The sequence below is a fragment of the Taeniopygia guttata genome, chromosome Z (genome assembly GCF_048771995.1).
Source record: "Taeniopygia guttata chromosome Z, bTaeGut7.mat, whole genome shotgun sequence".
Taxonomy (NCBI): domain Eukaryota; kingdom Metazoa; phylum Chordata; class Aves; order Passeriformes; family Estrildidae; genus Taeniopygia; species Taeniopygia guttata.
This window is the reverse complement of record NC_133063.1, coordinates 73,017,513-73,041,387: the sequence shown is the minus strand read 5'-3', so window position 1 is coordinate 73,041,387 and position 23,875 is coordinate 73,017,513. Positions and strand designations below refer to the sequence as shown.

Sequence of the window (23,875 nt, the reverse complement as noted above, 5' to 3'; positions counted from 1 at the left end):
ACAGACCTCTCAGGTAAAATGGACTGCTTTTACAGTTACTTTTCTGATTATATTAGCCTTGTTTTTGCTAAATCACTTGAAGATAAAATCAGCAATTTACAAAAGAAATCCAAAGAGACTGGTATCAAACCACTGTTTTCTAAATAAGTAGATAGTCCTGTACTTTCTGTTTATTTGTTTTGTTAGTTAAGACATCTAGAATACTTTTACTCCTTCAAACACCGGGAAGAGAAAATTGACAATTTATTTTCAAAAGAAAAAATCTGTGTTTATTCAGAAAAGAGATTAGGGCAACTACAGTAAGAAATTCTAAGTACACTGTCTCACATGAAAGTAAGTTAAAAAGTAACTTGAAACAGCAATTTGCACCAAGTATAGATCTAAATACTTTTGTTTGTAAATGGTTGTAATTACTGCCTGTAATAACAACCATGATGCTATGGAATCTCAAATTCACTAATACAGCCTTTGCAGTGATTATTGATATGAAGCTTCCACAGAAACATGGGTTTCTTAGCTCTCTTTGCATAAGGTTACTAGTTACACTACTGAGATATGGCTTATCAGCTGCTGTTTCACAGCAATACTCCAACTTATGCCTGAATTTCACAACAGAGAATGTGTATCAAATACATTTATCTTAAAATGAGTAAATACAGGCCAAAAAAATATTCTTTGTTTTCTTAAACATAGGTTTCTAGATACACAATTCAGTGTGTATATAAAACACCCCCCCACATATTAGCTTAGCTGCTTTGTTCAGTTCCTGTTTTTCCTGGAAATAATAGCAAGCCCCTCATCTGCCTCAGAGATAATGATTTAGTAATGCAGGCTCTATTGTAAACTCACAGCAAGGTGAGAATTAAATAAAAATTTATTCAGCAGAAACATATGCAAGGACAGAACTGCTCTATAAGGAAATTGCTTATCTAGCTGACACTGGTTGTAGTTCAATACTGACTTAAAATTTCAAGACTAGTAAAAGAAACAAGTTCTCAGATGCTTATTTTGATGGATAGCTAGGGACTAGGTATATTGCTTGTTAGTTTTCATATACTTTTTAAAAATTGCTCTATTGCAGATCCTTAAGAATTTTTTGTGCCTTTGCCTGAGTTTCAGCTTACATTAGGTTCTGCGATCAGCTTTGGGTACACTTTGATCTGTGTATTATTGTTTTGGGACACTATTAATACCATTGTTAGCTGGTGTTTAAATCTATCTATAGATAGATATTTGTTTATTAATCTTCTCATTATGCTGACTATGGTTTTGTGGTCTTTTTCAGTGTACCTTGAGGACAGTTTTGTGAAATCCGGAGTATTCAATGTGTCAGAACTTGTGAGAGTGTCAAGAAGTAAGTTAACATTTGTGCTTAATTGTTTCCAAAGCCTGCTATAATCAAGTGAAGGCTTTTTCCTTGAACTTTTTTTTCCACAAGATGTAAGATGCATAGGAAATGCCTATAAACATGCACAATTTTGATATATTTTACAGTCCATCTTGCACATGTTTGTAATAAAACAAATGGATCTTCTATCTATTTGATATTTAAAGATGGAATAAATTTGTTACATCTCCTTCTGCACACCTAGTGGTCTGATGTCTTAATAAAATTACTATATGCAGCAAAACCTATGGTTAGACTTAACAGTTTAAAGGATGCCCTATACATCCTTGGGTATTGCAGAAAGATCAGACTATTTTATTTTTTTTTAAATTTGTAGCTCTTAAAATAAAAATCACAGTATGCATATAAAGGATGATCAACAATGTAGGAAATATTTGTGTTTCTTTTAGTCTTAGCATTGGCTGTAACTGAATTTCTAATGACATTGTTTTGTTTTGGCATCAGAGATATTACACACATGAACAGGTAAAAACCTTCATAAAATTAAATATAAAAGTGCAGGTGAAGCTTCGATTGCAAAATGAAAAACAAAAAAGAATACAAGCTCTCTTTTGTTGACATCTAATAATTGTTATAAGAGTATAGCATAAAACATGTCCACATTTTCATTTTGCGTTGCTTCTTGACCCTTTTTTTTCCTCCCTTTACTATCAACACCTATTAAAGTAGTTCTCTCAAGACTTCATTTGGAAGTAGAGAAGAATAGTTGAAAGCTATTAGTTAGAAGCACCCACAGTGATGATACAACATTGTAAAGACTGAATGGTCCAGAAAAATCACTTTTCTGGTGAGTGAGGACAAAGTCAAAGAGGCTTCCAAAATTTCTAAAATGTCTGTCCATATTTAGCACAGGTGTTAATCCCTGCAAGGTCAGGTTCCTTGAGGAATTTAATTTACTTTCTGAGGCTTCAGATGCATGGGTTATTTAATTTTCTGTGGTCAGAAATGAATATTCAACAATTAAAATTATGTTAAATTCTTCAGCAAAATAGTAAGCATTGCAATCCTGCAGTGCTAAGGCATATCCTTTTTTGTGCCTGCTTAAGATATAGTTTTGCTGTTTTAGAAAGCTGAGGATGTGTGAATTATAGCTTTCTTTTTGTTGTCAGATGGTTAAGTAAATTTTAAAGTATAAGGCCATTCAGGTTAAAAAAGAAACAATATTGTAATTATGCTATGAAACTCTGCATTATGGAGCTGTTATACATTATATATGTCTAATAATAAGCATTAAAGGATGTGGTTTCTGTGGGATTTCTTACCATGCATTTGTTTAACCTCAAGCTGCAACAGAGTTGTACTTAAACTGTCAGGAAAAATACAAACCTTCAAATACTTTATACAATGTGCAATTATTCTTTCAAGTGCCAAAGGTAGTTAAAATGCACAATGCACAGACAATGAACAAAGGTAAATACACCACAATATGTAATACATAATTTATTCCTGAATTACCAGAGTCTGTATGGTACACAGACTCTTTAGGGTGGTGAAGGTAACACTGACTGTGTGTATTTGCATGTAGGTGTAGATATGCAAAGCACAACCTATGGCGCAGGGTGAAAGAAAAAGAAGGCAGAAAACCAGGCTTTCAACACAGAAGGCTATTTTTAATACATAAGAGTTAACATTAAGGAAAATGAAATATTGTGTATCTAAGTTTCTTCTTTCAATTTTTTTCAGTTCTTTAATAAATAATACTAGCTGTCCTCATAAACCTGGCCTCATTCATTATAGTGCTTAAGGTTTGTATTATCTTTTCCATATTGGTGATGCCATATTATCTCTTATAAAATAAATGTATTCTATCTGCATAACTGCTAAGTAGAGTACTACAGAAGACAATTTACTTTTTAGATACATAATCATTGATGCAACTTGTCTGTACTTGGTTTCCAGAAGAGGCAGAAAATTAGGTACATGTAGTAACATCTTGACATTTTCCAAGTATTAAAAAAGAAAAGATAGCTAAAAAGATAGAAGATTATCTCTGATTTTGTATGATGTGTGTTTCAGCACCCATAACCCAAGGAAGTGGAGTAAACTTCCCAATTGGAGAGCTTCCAAGCCAGCCATATTACCATGATATGAATTCAGGTGTAAATCTACAGAGATCCTTGTCCTCTCCACCAAGCAGGTAAAATCTTGAAAAAAAGTGCTAATGTGAACCATGTTTAATAGTGTAGGACAAGCAATTCACAAATCTTGTAAACAATCAACTGCTTTGTTAATTTCCTCTGATTTTGTGAGGCTAGCTACTTGTATATGTTGCCATAATCTCCGTACAGACTTGTAAAGTATAAATTTTGTCATTTGAAATGTTGTCATTATTGCCTGTCATCTTGCATGATATTGAAGATGCTGGTAACTTTTTTCAGGGTTTGAAGTGCCCACTCGATCATCTTGCCAGGAGAACAGCTACACATCCCAAAAGTGTTGCTGAGCTGCAGGAAGGGTTAGCACTTGGGAACATGCTGGCAGGGTTCAGAGTGGTTGCAGGCAGAATGGTTGTCTTTCAGGGTTCCCTCTTGGACATTTGTCTTGCAAGATATGTTTGGACAGATACTATTTCCTGTAGAAAAGATGTTAGGACAGGTCTATAAATACAAGTGTTTTCATCCATAACAGCCCAGCTCATGCAACAGTGTTTTATGCCTCACTTTTTCAGGCAGCATTTCCCAACAGAGTGGAAAGAAGGAGGAACATGTGAGATAGTTACAGGTTGATTTTTCTCGAGTCTCCCTTTGCCTGCTACAGGCGATTTAATCTGAGGGACTGACTTCTTCCTTGTTCAACATGCTCCCTTCTCCCATCTCTGAGAAAAAGTCCCATTTCCTCCCTTGGGAGGAGCTGGTGGGCCCACAGATGTAGGGCTGAGACCTCCTCCTGGCTCCCAGATAAAGTACCCTAGGGCCTCTAGGGTCAGACCCCTAGGGCCCCGTGGTTTTCTGAAACTGTCTGCTATACCATGAAATCACAAGCTCTAAAGGAGCTGTCATTGTCCCACATTTCTGCACCTGTCAGTCAGGAAGTGTCTGCACAGTGGGAGAGGATTTAACAGGACTATCAGGGGGCTTAGGTATTCTTCCACCAGCACTTGGTTCTTCTGAGTTATTTTGCTCATGATCCTGTATTTCACTCCATCATATTTTCAGCTTGGCAGTATACCAAATACATTTTAGAAATTGATGGATTAATTAGAATACATGGATTAATTATCACAGTGTAGCAGTAGTAGTTATAGTAGTAGTAGTATTAGTAGTAGTAGTAATAGTAGTAGCAGTAATAATAATAATAATAATAAAAAAATAATAATAGTACCACACCATTAAAACCTTACTCTGGTTTTCTTTGGTAGTCAGTATAACAGTGTCAGTATATATTGCTATGAAGAAACTTCACTTTCCTCCACTGTATTGAAGTTCTGTCTCATTTTATGTAGTGTGACTTGAAATATGGGCCTTTTGTTACTTTTAATTTAACTAGTCATAAATGAAAAGTGTTTGTTTCAGACTAGCCCTCTTTGAAAAGCTTGGGAGTTTGACCTGATGAAATACAGTAAAGTATATTTTTTCCTTCTTAACACATTCACAAAAGTTCCTGTTCTACCTTGGCCTTATTGGTAGCACTTTCCAGAGACTTGCTTCACTTCAGTGTTCCTGCATAGAGTTTAGTACCTTCATGACACAATCTTTCTTTGGTAGGCTACAGGAACTGGTTTATTGGTTGTTCCATGAAATGCTGTGGACTGTTATATTACCCATTCATGCCATCTTTGACATATTGAGTCATGGGAATAACACACGTGCATACCTGCATCATGTACTATTAACATTGCATGTGCAAGTTAATGTAGGTTGTAATAGCCAGGTTTTTTTTGGTTGTTTGGGGTTTAGTAGTCTGAATTACTCTCTATTAAAATATTTGTAGAGATCCAGAGAGTTTATATATCACTACTAGATGAATATTATATTTACTGACAAATCTCACAATTCTTCAACAGCAAAAGACCCAAAACTATCTCCATAGATGAAAATATGGAGCCAAGCCCCACAGGAGACTTCTATCCTTCTCCAAATTCACCAGCTGCAGGAAGTAGGACATGGCATGAAAGAGATCAAGGTGAGTAGCATGGGATTATTTTACCTCGAATTATGCTCAAATATACAATAAATCACAGCCATTTAATTGCTGCAGTAAAATAATGGTTTTTTAGAAGAATCTTTTTTTCTGTGTGGTATATGTATTTGGTTTGGTAAATGTATTTAAAACCAACAGCCAACAGGATATTGTATAAACAACCACGATAAACAACATTATTATTATTTATACTACATTTAATAATAATAATATCTTTTCTATCTGGTGACAGCCTTATTGTTTGAAAATATGTGTGACAAATGAGGTACTTGATATTGTCTATGCTGTGATTGTCCCAATAGAATTTGGAGTCCAGTGCTTTCAAAAATCAAAACATCTCCTTAATATGATTATTACAACATAAGAGTACACCATTTCTGTATTATAATGACAGGGACATTTAATCTCTACCATGTGACTCAGAATAGATTCAATAGGCTCTTTCTGAAGAGCCCACATCTAGCTCTGTGGGACTCTATCTGTAGGCCAAGGGGGTTGGTAAGTGGTGGCATGTTCTGGGTTATTTAAAGCAACAAACATATTTACATGGAGATGAAAGTTGTGGCTATCAAAAGAATGAAATTAATTGTCATAACTCTCTCTGATGTTATCTTGTGATACTTTATAAACCTAGGTGCCAGTACAGTCTCTTCCCTCCCCTTTGTTATGTGACAATGTGTTTAAACTCATATATTTGAACAGTGTTGGTTAATGGATCCTGTGGCTGAGGTACTGCAGCTGTTTGGAGAGGCTGTGACATATAAAGCATAGTATGTGAAAGAGAAATAGAAGAAAAGACATGCAGTTCCTTCCTTTGTGAATCTTTCAATATTTGTCCTCAGTTTTCACATCCAGTGCTGGTCATTGCTCTCAGTTCTTCAGCAACTGAGTGACCCTTTGGTCTTACCTCATTTTTATATTGTTTTAAAGCTCCTTAAAAAAAAAAACAAAAAAAAAAACCCGAAAAAAACCCTAATCAAAAAAACCACAACTTTTTTTTTTTTCCCTGCTAAGTTTCCTCTTTCATCTCCATGTGCAAGGAAGCATGTAACTAGTATTTTATTTAGTTGCCAAACTTTCACGTTTCCATTATAGCGGGTCTCCTTTTAATCTGCTTTCACCTACCTTCTTATCTGTGTTCTTACCATTAGGCTGTCTTCTCACTCAGTGTTAACTAGTTTTTTCCTTCATAATTTCTTTTGTACTTAATTTCTTAGGGAGCCTCTGATACTTATTTTTGACTGTTTGAAGCATTCACTTTTGTATTTTTTAAAAAGAGGCTTGCCTGTGGTTTTACATAGCCTAACTTAAGAAAAGTAAATGGAAGATCTGCCATCCAGAATCTTCCTCCTTATACAACATATTTTTCTTTGTGAATGGTACCTGTTTTGCCATGAAACTTTAATACAATTTTTCGTGAAAGACTGGATCATATCTCAGATTTTTTAATTTCTAGATGAATTATTTGTTGTAGGGAAAGCAGCTCATTCTTCCTCTCTCATGTATCCCCATTTGTGAAATGAAGCAGTTTTGTGCTGCTGTGTGAGCTGTAGGGGCTTCTGAGAAGTGCTTTGCCATATAGACGCCTGAGTGCAAGTCCTGCTGACAGAGCCTTTCACAGGGGATCTCTATAGTTCTCAAGTATCTCAACTGCATTTTAGGTTTGGAATCATTCAGCTTGGAAAGAATTATTTATCATGAACACCGAATTTGTTTGTGTTTGTATGAACTTCACGTTACAGTTATCAGTGGTGAACAATGTTATAATTTAAATTGCTTTAGTGTATTTACAATGAACTTTTACTTAATTTCTGTGTCATTAGGTAGCTAGACTTCTGAAGCGAAACAGCTTCTAATATGTTCCATAAAGCAGGGAACTCCAATATGTGGAAGAAAGAATAAGAAGCTAGACTTAAATCAGTGTGTTTTACTTTGCTTCCTGAAGTTTACGTCCCTCCCTGAATGTCCTGTCCTCCAGCAGTAATGGGCTTAATGAAACTTTACCAGCTCTCCTCTGTCAGAGAGGTTGCCTTCAAGTCACTGTTAGGGATTTTCTTTTTTCCGTCCTTAAGATGTTATTCCATTCCTGCAGAGGCACAGATACAGCACTGTCTGGTGCAAAAACCATTGTACTGAGGGAAATAGAAGCCTTTTGTCCCTAAAAAGTTATATTTGCCTCTGATCACTTTCTGAGATTATTGTGCTGCTGAGAGAACACTATAAGTAGTAACTGCAATGACTACCCTTGGTGCCTGGGCTCAGTGTGAAGGGGTGTGGGGCAGCTCCTGGCATATTTTTTCGGCTGCTAGTTTGATAGATGCTTGATATCATCTTCATGGGACTGATTTCACCTCTCTGGTGACCAGTGGTATGACTCAAAGGAGTGACAGATTAGGTTAAATATTAGAAAAAGGTTCTTCACACACAGGGCGGTTGGAGCAGGCTCTTCAGGGAGCTGGGCACAGCTCCAGTGTGACAGAGTTCAATAAGTGTTTGGACAGTGCTCACACACACATCGGGGCTGCCCTGTGCAGAGCCAGGAGTAGGGGTGTGGTGATCCTTGGTGGGTCCTTTCTAGCTCTCATAACTGATGATTCAATTACTTATATGTATCTGTGTAAAAGTTCCTTTCAGACATAGATGTTTTATCATGATATCGTATTTATGAAAACCTATATTCTGCTTCCATATACCTGCAAACACAAAGATAATATAAGTACATTTTGGAGGTGGTTTTTATGCCAGAGATGTCACTTGTGTTACTTCCCTGTTATCTATGTAAATCTGTGTGCTGTATGAGGTTAGGGATAAATGAAAAAGAAATAAGACTCATGGGATCACATTTGCATTTATCCACTGTCAACAAGAAATGATCATGTAGTCACATCAGACACTGCTTCTTCAGGCAATATCCACAGGTCGTCAGCACCAAAATGCAAATCATATCACAGTACCCAGAAATAAATGTCTCTGGATAACATGTTTATGGGTAAATAGCTTTTCTACCACTCTAATGCAATTCTAACTTTTCTAAGAGAGACATCATCAGGAATAGTGTTGATACTAAAATATACCATTGTTCATTTCAGTTTCATTGTCTCAGTTTTGGACTTGACAGAGAGAGGTTTCTAACTTCTGAAATGAAATAGATTTAGTTTCATCATCACCACAACTAAATGTAAAGTATTTTCATAGAAACTGAAATTACATAGTTTTGAAAAACTCTTTTATCATTAAGGCTTTTCACATCTTTTTTCAACTATTTCTAAAGTAACAGAAATGTCATGAGTATGGTAGTTTGGAACTGGACAGTTGCAATAAAACAATGACATCTGAAACACATTTGAATAAAATATTTAAGATTTCCCTAGGTGTCTGAGAGGCATTCTAATAGTTTTGATAGAGAGAATGAGACAGAAATTAATGGGCAACACAGAAATATACTGAAATTAAAAACAGGACTGAGAAAAAGTTTGGAGTAGGGTGAAACAGGTTAGATCAACCTTCTATTGCTTTGAAAAAAATATTAGAAGTATAAAGTAAGAAGACTTTAGGAGATGAGTGATTTGGTTGTATTCATTAAAGACTTTTAACTTCTCTGTGCAGGCATGCATCATGAGGGTATGGGACATGATTACAGGAGTACTTGTGGTATAGCCAGGATGTAGCATTTGAGAAACTAAGAGAAAGAAATCTAGCCCAGTTACAGTAAAATATTGCTAATACCAGACTCTGCTTTCAGTTGTAAACTCCGACTATCTTTTGCTGTTAACTGTCTTCCTGTCATAGTACTTCCAAAAATGTTTTGATAAGATTTCCAGATGTTGTGCTTTATAGTCTGTTTTGGGGGAGCTGTCTCTTTGAAGTTGTAACTCTGGGCAGAAATAAGCAAGTGTACCCTAAAAATAGTAACTTTATAGATGGCATACACTTGGTAAGAAACAAATCTATGAAGAGTTATGTTACCAATCTGATCTAAAAATATATCCCCCTTCTTATTAACCAAAATTAACATGAAAAATAAGTTTTAATATTTTATTTATTGAAGTTGGATTATTAATCTTTGTAGAAGAAAAGAAAATGTTATGAAGCCATGATACTGTCCTGGAAATTTGCTTCACTGGCTAACATAAAAGTTTGTGACTATTTTAAAAATATATGTAACCACAAGAGTATGTGTAACTGTTTCAAAAACAGATAAAAAAAATGCTGTGGAATTACGGTGTTGTTTTTTATTTTGGAGACATCCAGTCAATGTGGGAAGATTCTGTAGTTTTTGTAATTATTTTTGCTATGTTGAAATGCAAACAATATGCTTCTATTTGTGTGATTTTTTTAAACAAGTTTGAGGTATTCTGGTAGCACAAATAGGCAGGTTTATAACTGCAGATATATCTCCCAAGACTTTTGCTATTCGCCTTTCAAGTAACTAGCTGTCCTCCAAAAATCCTACAGCCGAAGAAAGGGAAAAGTCATGTCTGAAAATGGTGCATTACTTAGAAGTTGAGCCCTAACATGACAATTGGGATTTCAATTGCTGTATCTTCTATCAGATATTGTACAAGTTATTTTTTCTCTCTTGTCACTTGTTTCTTCCAGCTGGATGCCTGAATAACTTCAATAATGTCTGGATCGTGTCTTAAATCTTCACCAGTTAGAAATTAATCTATGTCTAATTTACTGTAGATCTCTCCCAGTCTTCCTTTCTCCATATTGCTGTTACTGAATTCTTTACTATGTTTCTATATTAAACAAAATTTTGAGATCCTGAACTAGATAGATGAGTTTATGAGATAGATGTAAGTTTCTGCCTGGGTAAAACTGATGGATGTTTGGGAAATTTAGAAATTTTATGCAGTAAAAGAAAATAAATTTCCCCTCACAATTTGGAAGAAAGTCTCTACTGACTAGTGCCGTGGCTAAAGAGTATTTAGGATTTAATAGGCTAATAACTGTTGGTGAATATCTTGATTTACTAACTGGTAAGTAAACCAGATGCTTTTCTTCCTTCTTATAAGGAAACAGGAATATCAGAAAAGAGGACAGTGTGCACATCTATGGCCTCCTTTCTGAAAGCTGGATTAAGAAAATTCATTACCATAATTGCTGACAACTTCCATATTTGTCCTTGAGATCTGTTTTACTGTTACAGTGTTACAATACTGTGTACATTGGAAATAAATATAACAGTTTTCATCAATGCACACTGTTCATGACAAAAGTGGAGAGATTCATGTGGATTTCCTTAGTAGTCAGGTGTCTGGAAATACTGAATATCAATATACAATGAACTGAATTTTAATTTTACAGTTTCTTCATCATGTTCATTCTCTTACACCTCACCCACCTCTACCAAAAGTCAAGAGCCAAGATGCCATCATTCCATTAAAACTGAAACAGCTGGACTGCCTTCACCTGTTGCTTGGCCAGCAGCTGTTGGACCCTCCTCTTCTCAGGTCCTAACACCCTTCATTGGATGCTCCTCTTCTGGATATTTGTCCCCTTTTCCTTTCTCCCCATCCATTGGAAACTCCTTCCCCATTGGGGTCCTTCCTGATCACTGTTTCTTTCTTGGGTATTCTTCTCATCAGCTGTCGAGGATGGATGTTCTAATTTCTGAAGTAAGGGAACTAAAAGAGGAAGTAGTTAATGTAGTCTGGGAGTTGAGAACAGTAACAGAACACCTTGGTTTTTTTGGTATCCTGTGTTGGATGGGGTTCAGGATTTTTTCCAGTTCCTGGTGCTCCTTCTGAAGGTTAATGCTTTAGAAACACACTCTCTGAATTGATCTAACAGATCAATTCAGCTTTCAAAGGTTTATCTTGATGAATATCTGTTAAATGTCATTCTGTGTTTTTTTGACATAGTCTGAATTCTCAAAGTCCTTCTATGTCAAAGTATGTTTGAAAACAATTTCTGTCTTGTTTGTAGCTTGTTGCTTCTACCTTTGTATATTTTATTATTTCAAAATACTCTTTCAACAATGTATACACACACATACACATACATTTAATATCTGTGTATCTCTCTATAATACATATAATTTTATAGGTTTTTGCCTAGTATGATAGGATTATTTTCATCACTGTCAATACCTGTCAATCACTGTCAAATACCACTTGATAAATTTTCATAACTTCACATTTGTAAAACGAGAAATACGTTTCACCAAGGCTAACTTCTCAAAGTGTATTTCTAGAGCAAATTTCTGCCCATGGCTTCTGTGAGCCTGTTGGCTGCTATGCCTCTGAAAATACCATCATGGTAAAAAGCAATGGCCTTAAGAAGGAAGAGTTATCTGAAGGTCCTATTTGAGTTCTCCTTGTTGTTCATTGCAGAAAAAGATGTTGGCAGAGTTCAGTGCGTGAACTTTGTTTACATCTTAAAAATAATGTAAAATGTTGGGATAGTTTAAACAAATCCAAGATCAATAAGGAATTGGTTTACTTTTGTTTTCTATAGTGGCAGATTTTCAAGAAAAGCCTCTGGTACCTAGAATAAGTAAAATATTATTTTTATAAAGAAGAAAAGCAATTAAAGCTTGAAAGGCACTAAGTATAGAAAAATAGGTGAAGGATCTCCCAAATGCTTATTTAATGAAAATACAGAGAAAGAAAACATACCATGAACAGGATGGCAAAAATGTTACCTTAGAATGAGTAAGTTGCTTGTACATCAAGAAAATTGACATCCTGCACTATTGAGAACGATGTTAAGTTTATACTGTCTTCAAAAAACAAAGAAACAAAGATGATATCTGTTTTTTTGTATTTAAAGTAGATTTAGACAAATTTACATCTTGTTCATAAGTATCTTCAAGTATTCAGAATAGCAGATGAGGAGGTTTTTCTTTTAGGCAGAGCAGGGACTGACGTTTCCTTCAGCCCATGAACACTTAAGTTTCCAGCTCAATCAAGAGTGTTTAGAAATACAAACAGAAAGACAAATACAGTTGGAGATGCAATAGGAAGCATACAAAAAAGGTTTGCTTTTTTTGTGTAGCTGGAAATGACTGTTACTTACTCAATAAAGTCACTGTAAAAAAAAATCTCATTACAGAATCTTTGTCTTTCATTTTGACAAATATATTGTGGAAAGACCTATTACTTAATGTTTTCTATGTGTGATTAGTGAGGTGAATACAGCCAAGGTCTTTATCTTGATCAATGAAATATGTCAGTGCAAAAAGGAAATTTTTCTTGTATTCATGGCCTTTATCCTGTGATGAATTTTATATCATGGCAACATCCTGTTATCTGGATGGTAGATTTCCTTTGATTTTAATGAGTGATAAAATGAATGTCTTAATGCAAGATTTGTCCCAGGAGCTATTATGTGTAATTTTCTTATTCCAATTTTTCTGAATAAGAGATTTAGTATTTTGAAATTGATCACTTCTTTTAAAAACTGACTATGTGTAAGTCAGCATAATTTGACATATTTGGTGCAGAATATCTTCATTTATGGAAAGAAGAGATATTGTAATTTTTTGGGCACCTCTCTTCATTAATAGATTCTGTGTTTCTGTTTGTACATAGATAAATTTAAAAAGGATTTTTGTACTGCTTTCAAACAATCTGTATCAAACTTGATCAAAGTAATATATTTCAGTTTGACATAATGATTTTGTCTCTATTGAAAACCATTCCCCAGACAGATCAACAATTAATATGGCACAACTCTTAAAATATTCCTGTTACCTGTATAGTATTACCTAATACCTATACCTATTCCTGTTATAGTATAGACCATAATAGTAATAAAAAGATTTTATAATATGAGTGAATCTAAATCAACAAATTCCCTCACATTATTTTATGTCAAATAGCTGTTTAATCTTATTGCATTAGAAACCGGAAATACTTTTGTGACTTTGGCAGTTATGATTACATTATTGATTTATTTTCTGGCCACGGTCCTTGGAGTCCCAGCTGTATATTTTTCCTTGAAGTCTGGATTACTTTCTGTAGGATAACTTAATAAATGACTAAAATGTACTCCAAAGTCTTTATAACTTTTTTTGTTTTTTAGGAACATTTCTCTCGTTCTTCCACAATGCTCTTCTATCACAGCTATATACAGGAATCACACCTCTTAACAGTGATTTATAGAAGATGAAATGCCCATCTATTTCTGAAGTGTGAAGATAAACAAAAAAGTACTGAAGTACCTGAAATACACTGGAGCTATCTAAGGCTTTTGTATGGCAGTGACTTTTTTAGTGATGGTATTTGTTATAGCAACACAGTATTTTTGGTCTGATACCTTCTATCTCTGTTTCCAAAGTCAGCCTCATTACTTGCAGTGCCGGCTCCATGTTTAATAGCAGCTCTGTTAGTCCCAAGTACTTCCCATACAACATCTGACAGGCTGTGTTGTGGTGTTCATCCAACCACTTCTGAGTCTGCATTTGTAGGAAGATGTGAGACAGGAGAGGCTGCAGAGGTGCAGCTAGTCCCACTGTGAAGGGGATGGAGACATTCTCACCTCCTTCCAACAGCAGCACCCCAGAACCCAAGGGTCACCATTATGACGCCTGAAGCTTGGGGGTCTCACAGCAGGACAGTGTTTCTGGTATGAGATGAGGGAGAGGAAAGGTGAGGAAAGCTGGCCAGCTTTATCTAGAAGATCAGTGCATGGGAATAAAAGGTATATTTTCTTCTCACAGGAAACAGTGCAGATATAGTAACATAGTCATGCTGATTATAAACCTCTCCTGGGTGTTTTACTGTTACTTCCTGGTGAGAAGTGGTGAGATGTCTTTTTAAAGGATGAAAATGGAGGATTGCTGCCTACAGCCTTTACAGAACAGTGTACCATAGTTTCAGCCTAATCTTGGTGGGAATAGCCGTAAATTTACATAGACATAATCTTTTCAGTATGGCAGTTAATTACCTGCACATAATAAGATACTGTCAAACCAGTTATGGGATTCGGTCTGTATATCCTGTCCTATAGGTGGACATTTTTTGAAATTATTTTTGGGTGGGGATAGTTTTGGTGCCCACATATTCAATATTAATAATTTGATCTGACCATCATAGCTTTAGTCATCCCTTATTTTATAAATAGCTTTCTGTTAAAATTAAAAAAATATAAAATTATTTTGGGAAATTTTTATGCAGGTTTCCCAATTACTTTAGTTTAAATGTCCATGCACTAGACTATACTTTCCAAAAGCTGGTGCATATAATTTTAACAGGAACTGTACTGAGTTGTTTTGATTTCTGTCCATAAAATAATAGGATAGTCAGTAATGGAAAATTTCAGTTGTCCAGCTTTATACAGCTAATTACAAACACCAGCAAAGTGTGGCCTAGATTAGTTTATAGAGGGACTTGTCTGGGTTTTCCACACTACCTCCCTATATTCCCTCTCCCCAGTATGCTGGGAGGCATAAAGGCAGGTAGCTAAAACCCTTCTGTCTCTTGTTCAAACCCCGTTCTGCTGAGGTAAAGAAAATCTTCAAGCTAAACACAGCCCACAGAATGTTACTGTTGGCAATGGAGTACAGTATTCTGCAAGTTCATGTGGTTAAGGATGAGAAGAATGACATATCTGCTCCATCTAAAGGGTTTTGACTTTTGTGTTTCAGTTGTCTGGAAGTTCTGTATCACTTTCTTCTCTTATAGATATTAATACTTACAGAACAAAGCAAAATAAAATAGTGTAATTTATTATATGACTAATGAAAAAATAAATAATTCTGTTGCTATTGCAATTAATTTACTCGTTTTGCTGTGGCTTTTCTGAATTGCCGTATTGTTTTAGTGTTTTCCTTGACAGCTTTCAATACTGAAAATGGTAGAAATTCTAGTCTAGTTTCTCTTCTTAGGTTTTTCAATACAAATCTCAAAAGATGATACATTGAAATGGTTTATCTGTTGTGAAATGGCATAATAGCACAACAGAGCATTTGATTAGCCTTGGGCATGGTTCCTGATGGGAAAACAGGTGTCACAGTCTGGAAGACTGGATTGTGTAATATCAGAGGTGTGCCTGTGAAAATAACATTGGCGCTAAGTAGGCTGATTTGAAAATGGGAGGTTATCAAAACTTCATACACTGAAATATTCTAATCTAGTATAAAATTTTCACATGTAAAATGGTTTTCCACACTTGATGTAGAAGTAAAATTAAAACTGAGATCAGTTTTTAAAATGTGAAATAAACCAGATCAGTCTTTTAAATGTGAAATGAGCAGCTCTTTCCAAACCTTGACACTGGTCCTAAAGTTCAGAACACCCCCAGATGCTAAGCAGTATGCATGCAGCTGCATAACCCTGTTGTTTCTCTCAAAAGTGAGTACAAAGGCCTTCACCCTGAGAATTTTTAAATGTGTCTCAGAAAACCATTGCACAGAATTGACCATGACTTTTTATTCTGCTTTATTTTGTTGATTTTTCATTCTGGAGAACCTCAATTACCAGAATTTTTCATGGAAGCAAATAAATTTTTAGGAGGCCTTTTCTCTGTTTCAAGATAACACAGTGAAGTGGAATAAGACACCAACAAGTCAAGGATTAGGGCACAGATTTGTAAAAGGAATGAGCTATTTGCAAAGATTTGTCTCTCTTGGGTACAGAACAGGAACTCTAAACCAGTCTTTCTCTGTTACAAACATCAAGTATTTCAGACACCCAGCTGTTCAGGCACATCTCTCTCTCTTTCCTATTTTTTCACATATTCATATAAAAATGTGTCCCCACTCCTTTTCTTCTTTTTGTGGAGAAGATAAATGAATTAAAAGAATTAAAACAATTAATATGTTTTGATTTTCACATATCTTAGTTTCCATCCAGCCGCTCCAGTACAAGTCTTTAGGGCGGATAGCCTAAAGGACAAAGCCTTTTTTCAATGAGGGAGAGGTGGTTGTGATTTAAAGTCACTCAGCTGTCAGTATTCAGCATTAGGTGCCTTATTAAAATGCACAGTTGAGAAATACATAAAGTTTACATTATTAAAGGAAATCATATTGAGTTATCAGAAAATTGGTGTCACATGTGCAAGTGTAAAGCAAAACAAGTTCTCCTGAGCATGGTGTGATTTCTTGTCATTATACAGACATCCAAAGTGAATTCAAAAATTCTACCATAGTTTTCACATGCTTCATGCAAGAGTACCTATCAGATGAGGTGAAGACTGAGGCCAAGCTGGCTGTGGCTTATCTAGTGTATCCTGCTACCAGAAATCATCCTAAGTACTGCCTCTGGGAAAGAGCAATTCATTTAAAACTGTAACGTGGAAGGATGCCTCCTATAGCTTGACAGTGGTGCTATGGACTCCATAGGTTTTGTCCTTCATTATCGTGATATATACTGTAGCTGAATATGGGTTTATCTTAATTTTTCTGGAGGTGATGCTACATTAGTGAGTTGTAAATAAATCTTTACAGATTGTTCTTTGAAAGAATGTACTTTGTAACAAAAGACTTGTAAAACTAAGCAGTAGAAAATATATTAATAAGAAGATTTCTAGAATTAAAAGATTGAAAGATATTTATTATTTGCTTATGGATTCTTCTAGCTCTGCCCATAAGCATCTCTCATAAGCAAGAAAGAGAAGCTGCTGTGCTGTGGTGGTGACCAAGAAAGCAGGTCAGGGTTCCAGAAATAGGCAGGTGGATGTTTAAATTTGCCCTGGGTCACTGTTCAATTCCATCTGAATTCTCCTTACAGGTGGCTTGCCAAGTGCTGTGCCAAGATGACATTTATCCAGGAACTGCCTAGATGGAAAGCTGCTTTAGACTGAGGAAGAGGGTCTTTGCTTTGATGAGGAAATTGCCAAAACTCATGTCTCATTAGTGTTTCCTAAGATTCTTTGGAAGTGAACAACAGTTTAATTAAAGGCTGGTGTAAACATGTTTCTGCACTTTCCCTGCAGCATTTTATCACATTAGAATTGATCAAAATTGTTGCCTTGGGCTGTCTTGAGCAACTATACATCTGGAGCACCATTTGTGCAAGCTGCTGATGAACAGGCTACATATGCTATGTTTCACAGCAGCTCTTCTGCCTTCCTATGTAGGCAGATTTACCTTGTTGGAAGATGAGATGTTCTAACCATCTTTATTTGCATAAGCCCCTTGTACTTTGATGCAATGCTTTAGAATGTATAACATGCTACTTGTTTGAGTGCCTGTGTGCTGTATCTCCAGAGTAATATGAGAGTACAAACAATAGTGATTTGGAACAGCACTGAGAATTTCACATTTGAAAAATATTCTCAGCAGGACAAGACACTGTGTCTGATTAATTTTGACCTTAAAATGACTTTGTCCAAGTGCTTTTGGCATCTTTCTGCTTTTCATTTGTATTTCAGATTTTTTTTTTCCAAAAGCGTGTTTTAGTTTCATTCTCAACGTAATGAGGATTGGAATCTCTTCCTGAAACTTAAAAACAAATAAATAATTTTTCAGCAGCATTGTTGAAGATATGAACTTTTTGGGATATTCAGGCACTCATCAGATGTAGTAGTCAGGATCAAAGTGGAGGGTGGGAATTGCAGGGGATGGTGGAGGGTCACAGGCAACGTCTACTCTGGGTCTTGTGCCAGTGTCTGTTTGTGTCTTGTGCTGCTGTCTGATTGACAGCGGGATGGGGCAAGTTAAAAAAGTGGACTCTCAGTTTCATGTGTCCTGCTCTAAGTTCAGTTCAGAAAACATTGGTCCAATTTGGTCTCAATAAGACATTCATATTTTTCAGGTCTGTCTTAGCAGAATAGAGTGTGCCAATATAAAAGGGTCCAAAATAATTAAAAAAATAACGTGGTCCATGTAGGAAAGTCTGCTGCAATGTGGCCCCTGTCCAGTAAAGTGCTTAAGAAATTGTCCCTGCTTTGAACATGAGTTAGTCCATTGATTTGAAATTGAACCAATTACAATATTGATGTCTGTTCTATAAAAATATTGTAATTATACTTGAAATAATTTGGTGCAAGGTACAACAAATAATGATCAATTTATTTAAACTTTCAGAAAAAATCCAGTATTTTTGCCCTGGGGAACTTCAGTAAGCTTGGTAGAAATCATACATTTGTCCCTACTAGTGTGTTATTTTCATATAGTGAGCTCTAAAGAAATGTTTTTATTGATAAGGAAACTTGCCTAAGGAAGAAGTGACAAGACCATCCTTGAGACATGGAAAATATGAGACAAGTTAAAGTATCCCTTGTTCTTAAGGAGTTTTCATTGTTTCACTATGGTTTTGGGAAGAGTAATGGATAAGTTCTGAAGTAATAAAATAATAAATACCATAAACTGGCATATGCATGGCAATTACCCTACACACCTGAGTGTAGGCGTTCCATTAAAATATAATAAAAATTAAGTGGCTGTTGAAGGAACAGATGATTTGGTGATGTTCTGGGAGCTGAGAAGTGTCTAGGGAAGGTCTAAAAAACATAAAGTTCTTCACTATTTGACTCTTCTGGTATGAAAGAAATGTAGTTTCTGTTTTGCAGGACAAGGACCTGTTAGGACATTATTTTTAATTCTCAAATTTGAAAGCAGTAATTTGAAATTATTTTCTTCACCATAAGGGATTTGGATCATCATACAATATTTGTGCAAGAACAGCAAAAAGAAATATCTTCACTCTATAAAATGATGTGTCCTGAGGCAGGCCTCTAAGCTAATGTTACTGTTACATTGTTTTTTTATTGTAGATATGTCTTCTCCTACAATGAAGAAACCTGAAAAGCCTTTGTTTAGTCCTACTTCTCCCCAGGATTCGTCATCAAGACTGAGCACTTTTCCCCAGCATCACCACCCAGGAATCCCAGGAGTTGCACACAGTGGTGAGGATTATGAAGGAGGAAATAAAAACCTCCTGTTCATTTGCTCTGTTCTCCTTTCCTATAATCAGATTGTGATGCATTTTTGCAGACTTTCTTAGAGACCTAATCCAATTTATACTACTGGTGAAAATAAAAATGGAAAAGTTTGGGATATCCTTGCAGGAGTATTCATTTAGCCGTTCAGGTAATCTGGCTGCTGGAAGTAACTAAAAAGGATTTAGGATTAACTAGTGAATGTAATAAACTGTTCAATGCATGAAGAAACTGACAGAGGAAAAATCCTCCCTGTATTTCATCCTCTCACCTAAATCCCTTTTTTATTATTGCTGCTATCACTATGTTGTATTTAAATACCAGAATAGGCAGGATTTAATACACAAGAGAAGTCACAGCCATGTTATCTATGTGACACAATGAAATAAGTACCAAAGCTTTTTCAAATGCTGAGTCTAAAGAGTCCCAGTTAAGTATTTTCCAACACTTGTTTTCAGAAATCAATAGTAAATCCAAAGTAAAAATTCACTTGAAGTAAGGATGGGATAGGTGAAATGTGACAAAATGCATATGTTGTCTTGAGGGTTTATTAGTAATGGCAGGGAAATTCCAGCATTATGGTCTGTTTAATTTTATAGGTGAGACTGACCATGGTTTTCAGTTGAGAACACAGTCCTCAGAAGTCCCTTCAACATCTCATCATGTTTCCTTGACATAAAACACATATAAAAGTTTTAATTTCTTGAGAAGAGCTGAGTGACTAGAGTAAAACAGATTTGAAAACTTTGGGGTTTTTTCTTTCTTATGCAGTTTTGCTTTGAGAAGTTTCTGTTTGAGTTTTCATCCATGATTTCAAGTGAATGCCTTTAAATTAATGTGTAAGGACTCTTTTCCCTTTAACGTCCCCTTATTTTTTATTACAAAGTGGTCCTGGACTCATTCTGGTTGCTCTGTGTTTTCCACTACTAGCAGATACTCAAGCATATAGAGATAATGGGTAAAATGGAAGGGAAAGATTTATCTTCATTTTTCTATTCTTTTTTGAATAGCTCTGACATGCCAGAGCAGTAATTAGTATTTTGTTTAAATGGAACTTGGTGGAGCTGTCAGTAAAATTAATGTGCTACAAAAAAAACCAAAACCAAACAAACAAAAAAAAACCCCTAAAAATCAAACAAACAAAAACCAAAACAACTTAAGAGTATATCTTTATATTTAATTTAGAGTATAGTTTTAAAATATAATTGAGTGACAATCATAATGTAAACTTTGTTAATGAATTATTTACTTGCTGGGAAACCCCATTTTAATCTTTGTAGACTGTTCTATTATGCTGATAAGCAATGCCCAGAAATATAGGAAGTCCTTTAAAAATTAAGCTGAAGAACCCAGAGATGTGAAATGTGGTCCAGTAGAGCAGTGTTGATATGTTTATGCTGATACAGTAGAGAACCATTAAACAGTGTAAAAATGACCTTGTTTTACAGACCTGATTTGGTATTTTTCCACCAATGAAAATGGAAACCCCTTGTCTCTTCTCCATTTCCATTGAACTAAGCACCTCTTGTTTTAATACACCAAGTATGTGCTCTCTAACTGTATAGTAAGGGTGGAAGGTGTGCTCTTGTGGAGTGTGATAGAAGAAAGCTCTACACTCCCAGACTGACAACTGGGCACCAGAAGGACAATCTGTACTTTCCTTCCTGCATTGTAAGAACATTGTCAGTTTAGACACTTCACATAGTCTTTAGGTAGAAAACTGTGTGTTTGTAAGGGCTGGAAAGAAAGAGAATGAAAATAACAAAAATGGGTAGGCTAGATAATTTTTTTATTAGTCAAAGATAATTTTAGTGGGTGGATTGGTTTTTCAGGCCCTGAAGTTGAATGTTCATTAACATTTTCATAAAGGTCAGCAAATATTTGTGGCAATATTAATGAGTAGATGTTGCTCTGTCCCCATATGAGGCAGGTAGATTGCAATGCCATGAGGAATCCTTGTTTCTTGGGGCTTGGTGATTTTCCTCAGTGTTGAAGTGCTGTAAATAAAAGTGGGGGCTTTATTTAGTATTTGATTTGATTTGTTTGGGCTCCACATGGGAAAAATTCTGTAACTGGAATATCTTTTATGTTGGAGAATGACTTCTGTTTAAAAAAAAAAAAAAGAAAAAAAGGAAAAAACTATGATGGCATAACCCACAAAACCAAAGCTGCACTATTTATGAATTTGAAACCGTTGCACTTTTCATTTCCTGGGATAATGTGAGGGCAGTACCTTTAAGATTTTCAGTAAAAATGCAGAGTGAAATACATTGATTTATAACTGACTTTTTATTTTCTTTGCTGTAACACAGAGGTGAAGAATTTTAGAAGAAACAAGATGCGAAGTAATTTTAATCTTATTTTATCTTCTCCAGTCATCTCAACTAGAACTCCACCTCCACCTTCACCATTGCCATTTCCAGCACAAGCTATTCTCCCTCCTGCCCCATCTAGCTACTTCTCTCATCCAACGATCAGATATCCTCCCCACCTGAACCCTCAGGATACTCTGAAGAACTATGTACCTTCTTACGACCCGTCCAGCCCGCAGACTAGCCAGGTACTGTAAAATTATGTGAACCCTCCAAAACAAATCCTGTGAGGAATATGTGCCTTCTAAGGCATCTAGACTGGTGCCTTGCCAATTCTGGTCTTAAAGAAATCTGGAGCTGCTATATAAATGATACAATCCTGTTCATTGTGATTGAATAAAGGGTGCTGGTTAATCATATTTACTTGCTTTTCCTCTGCCAAGTGTAAGAAAAATACTTTACTGAAAGCCCTGGCCGCAGCAACAGGGCAGGTCCTGGTCCTGCACCCCTCCTGCAGGTTGAGCCACCAGAGGCAAATCTCCCGCTGCCAGGAGTGTGTCGATACACACGCATGTCCAAGTATGAGCATGGACATACAGGTATATTTATAGCCTGCTGATGAAAATAAACTCTTGCAAGTTAGTACTTGCCCTGTTCAATAGGCACTGATATTTCTTTGAATAGTGAGCAAAACACAGACGTACAAATTCTTTTTTCTTCCTTTTGTAGAGAACAGGCCATAGCAGATGCGTTCCTGGCAACTGCATGGGTTCAAAGTTGTATCTGATATTGGAAATCAAAATGTTCTTCATTAGTGAAGTAATTTGTGAAGGACTGTGTGCAAAACTGCTTTCCCAGCCAATGTGATCTGCACTACAGGATAAACTGCAGTTGAGACTTGGTTTGTCAGTAACAAGAATATGTCCAATGTCAGTGTAATGTAATCTTTGCTGCTCAGGCTGTTATTTTTTTGATGCCTTTTCTGAAAGGCTCTTGTGGAGCCCTGTTGCTTTTTCTTTAGCATGTTTTTTGGAAGAGCCTTGGGTATGTAAACTGAAGAGGCAGGTTTTCCTTCTCCTAAGAGTTAGGTTCCTTTGGAAGGCCTTTCTTTACAGGGATGAAGGGGTTGCTATGACAGTATTTTGCTTTGGGCTTAGATTGGTTTTTTTTCACCAATAATGACAGGCTTTGCAGCATTCATTTTGGTTACAGCAGCAATGGAACTTGAGACTGAATCAAAATTTCTCAGTTGAATAAGAGATTTTTACCCTTTGGACTGTGCAGAAGGTCATTGTGGCTATTGTCCCCATGGGCTATTTTCCTGGTTCAGTTGCATGACTTCCTATATGTTTAAGTAACAAAAAAAAAGGAAAAAAGGTGGGTCCATAAAATCAAAATTTACTTTGAAGAAAGAAATTCTGACTATGTGTGTTTTGTTTTTCACAGTATTACTGCAAATTAAACCAAAAACTGAGCACGGAGTATGTTGACTTCAGAATACAAATTATCTGCACATAGATTAAAATTCTTTCAATCCTGTATAGCATTTTTCTGAGACTCAGCTGGGAATGTTGCATGCAGGACCTGATTTTAATTTGTGTAAAATTTCCATGAATAACAAAGTCTAATTAAGACACCCATTAAAAGTCCTTAGCCTTAATTCAGTGCGGAAAATCTCAGAGTTCTGTTGGAATTTTTTTTTCAAACTGATGTCTTAATTAGGCACTATTAAGGGAAAAATTATGCAAATTAAATCAGGCCCTTACTGTTATGCATTTCTTTAATTATTCAGTGCTTGTTTTACTTACATTTTGATTTCTTATATATGTTAAAAGAGCAGATTAGGTGATAATCTCTCTGGATTGTTCCATGTCCTGCTTTGGATCATTACTGAAAAAAACAACATCTAAATGAAGTATATGGCTTTCTTTCAGTTGAGAAATGTGCTGTCTTACGATTTTAACATTGGAGAGTATATTCATTGAGCAGGTTTTATGCTTTCAACTTTCTTCCCACCTCTTTTCCCTTATCTCTGGTTGAAAAAATAGTCTTTTCACCTTAAAAGATTAAATTTTAGTCTGCTGATTTTTTCAGAGTAGCAAACCGAGAAGACTTCATATTTTTGTATATTCCATAGGGAATAACAGATTTAACTAGCCCAAATTTACAACTTTCATCACTTTTC

At 35.7% G+C, this 23,875-nt stretch overlaps 1 protein-coding gene across 15 annotated transcripts in view; it reads left to right on the top strand.

Moving 5' to 3' along the window:
* NFIB (nuclear factor I B) overlaps positions 1 to 23,875 on the top strand; it is a 170,001-nt gene that overhangs the window by 107,941 nt on the left and 38,185 nt on the right. For 9 of the 15 annotated variants that reach the window (XM_030258955.4, XM_030258954.4, XM_030258962.4 and 6 more), the window contains exons 4-8: positions 1,286 to 1,354; positions 3,425 to 3,545; positions 5,412 to 5,530; positions 19,214 to 19,345; positions 21,691 to 21,938. In XM_030258955.4, the coding sequence (XP_030114815.2) occupies positions 1,286 to 1,354; positions 3,425 to 3,545; positions 5,412 to 5,530; positions 19,214 to 19,345; positions 21,691 to 21,938 (689 nt within the window). The remainder of the gene's footprint in view (positions 1 to 1,285; positions 1,355 to 3,424; positions 3,546 to 5,411; positions 5,531 to 19,213; positions 19,346 to 21,690; positions 21,939 to 23,875) is intronic. The other 6 variants (XM_030258968.4, XM_030258957.4, XM_030258958.4 and 3 more) reach the window with 1 other exon arrangement.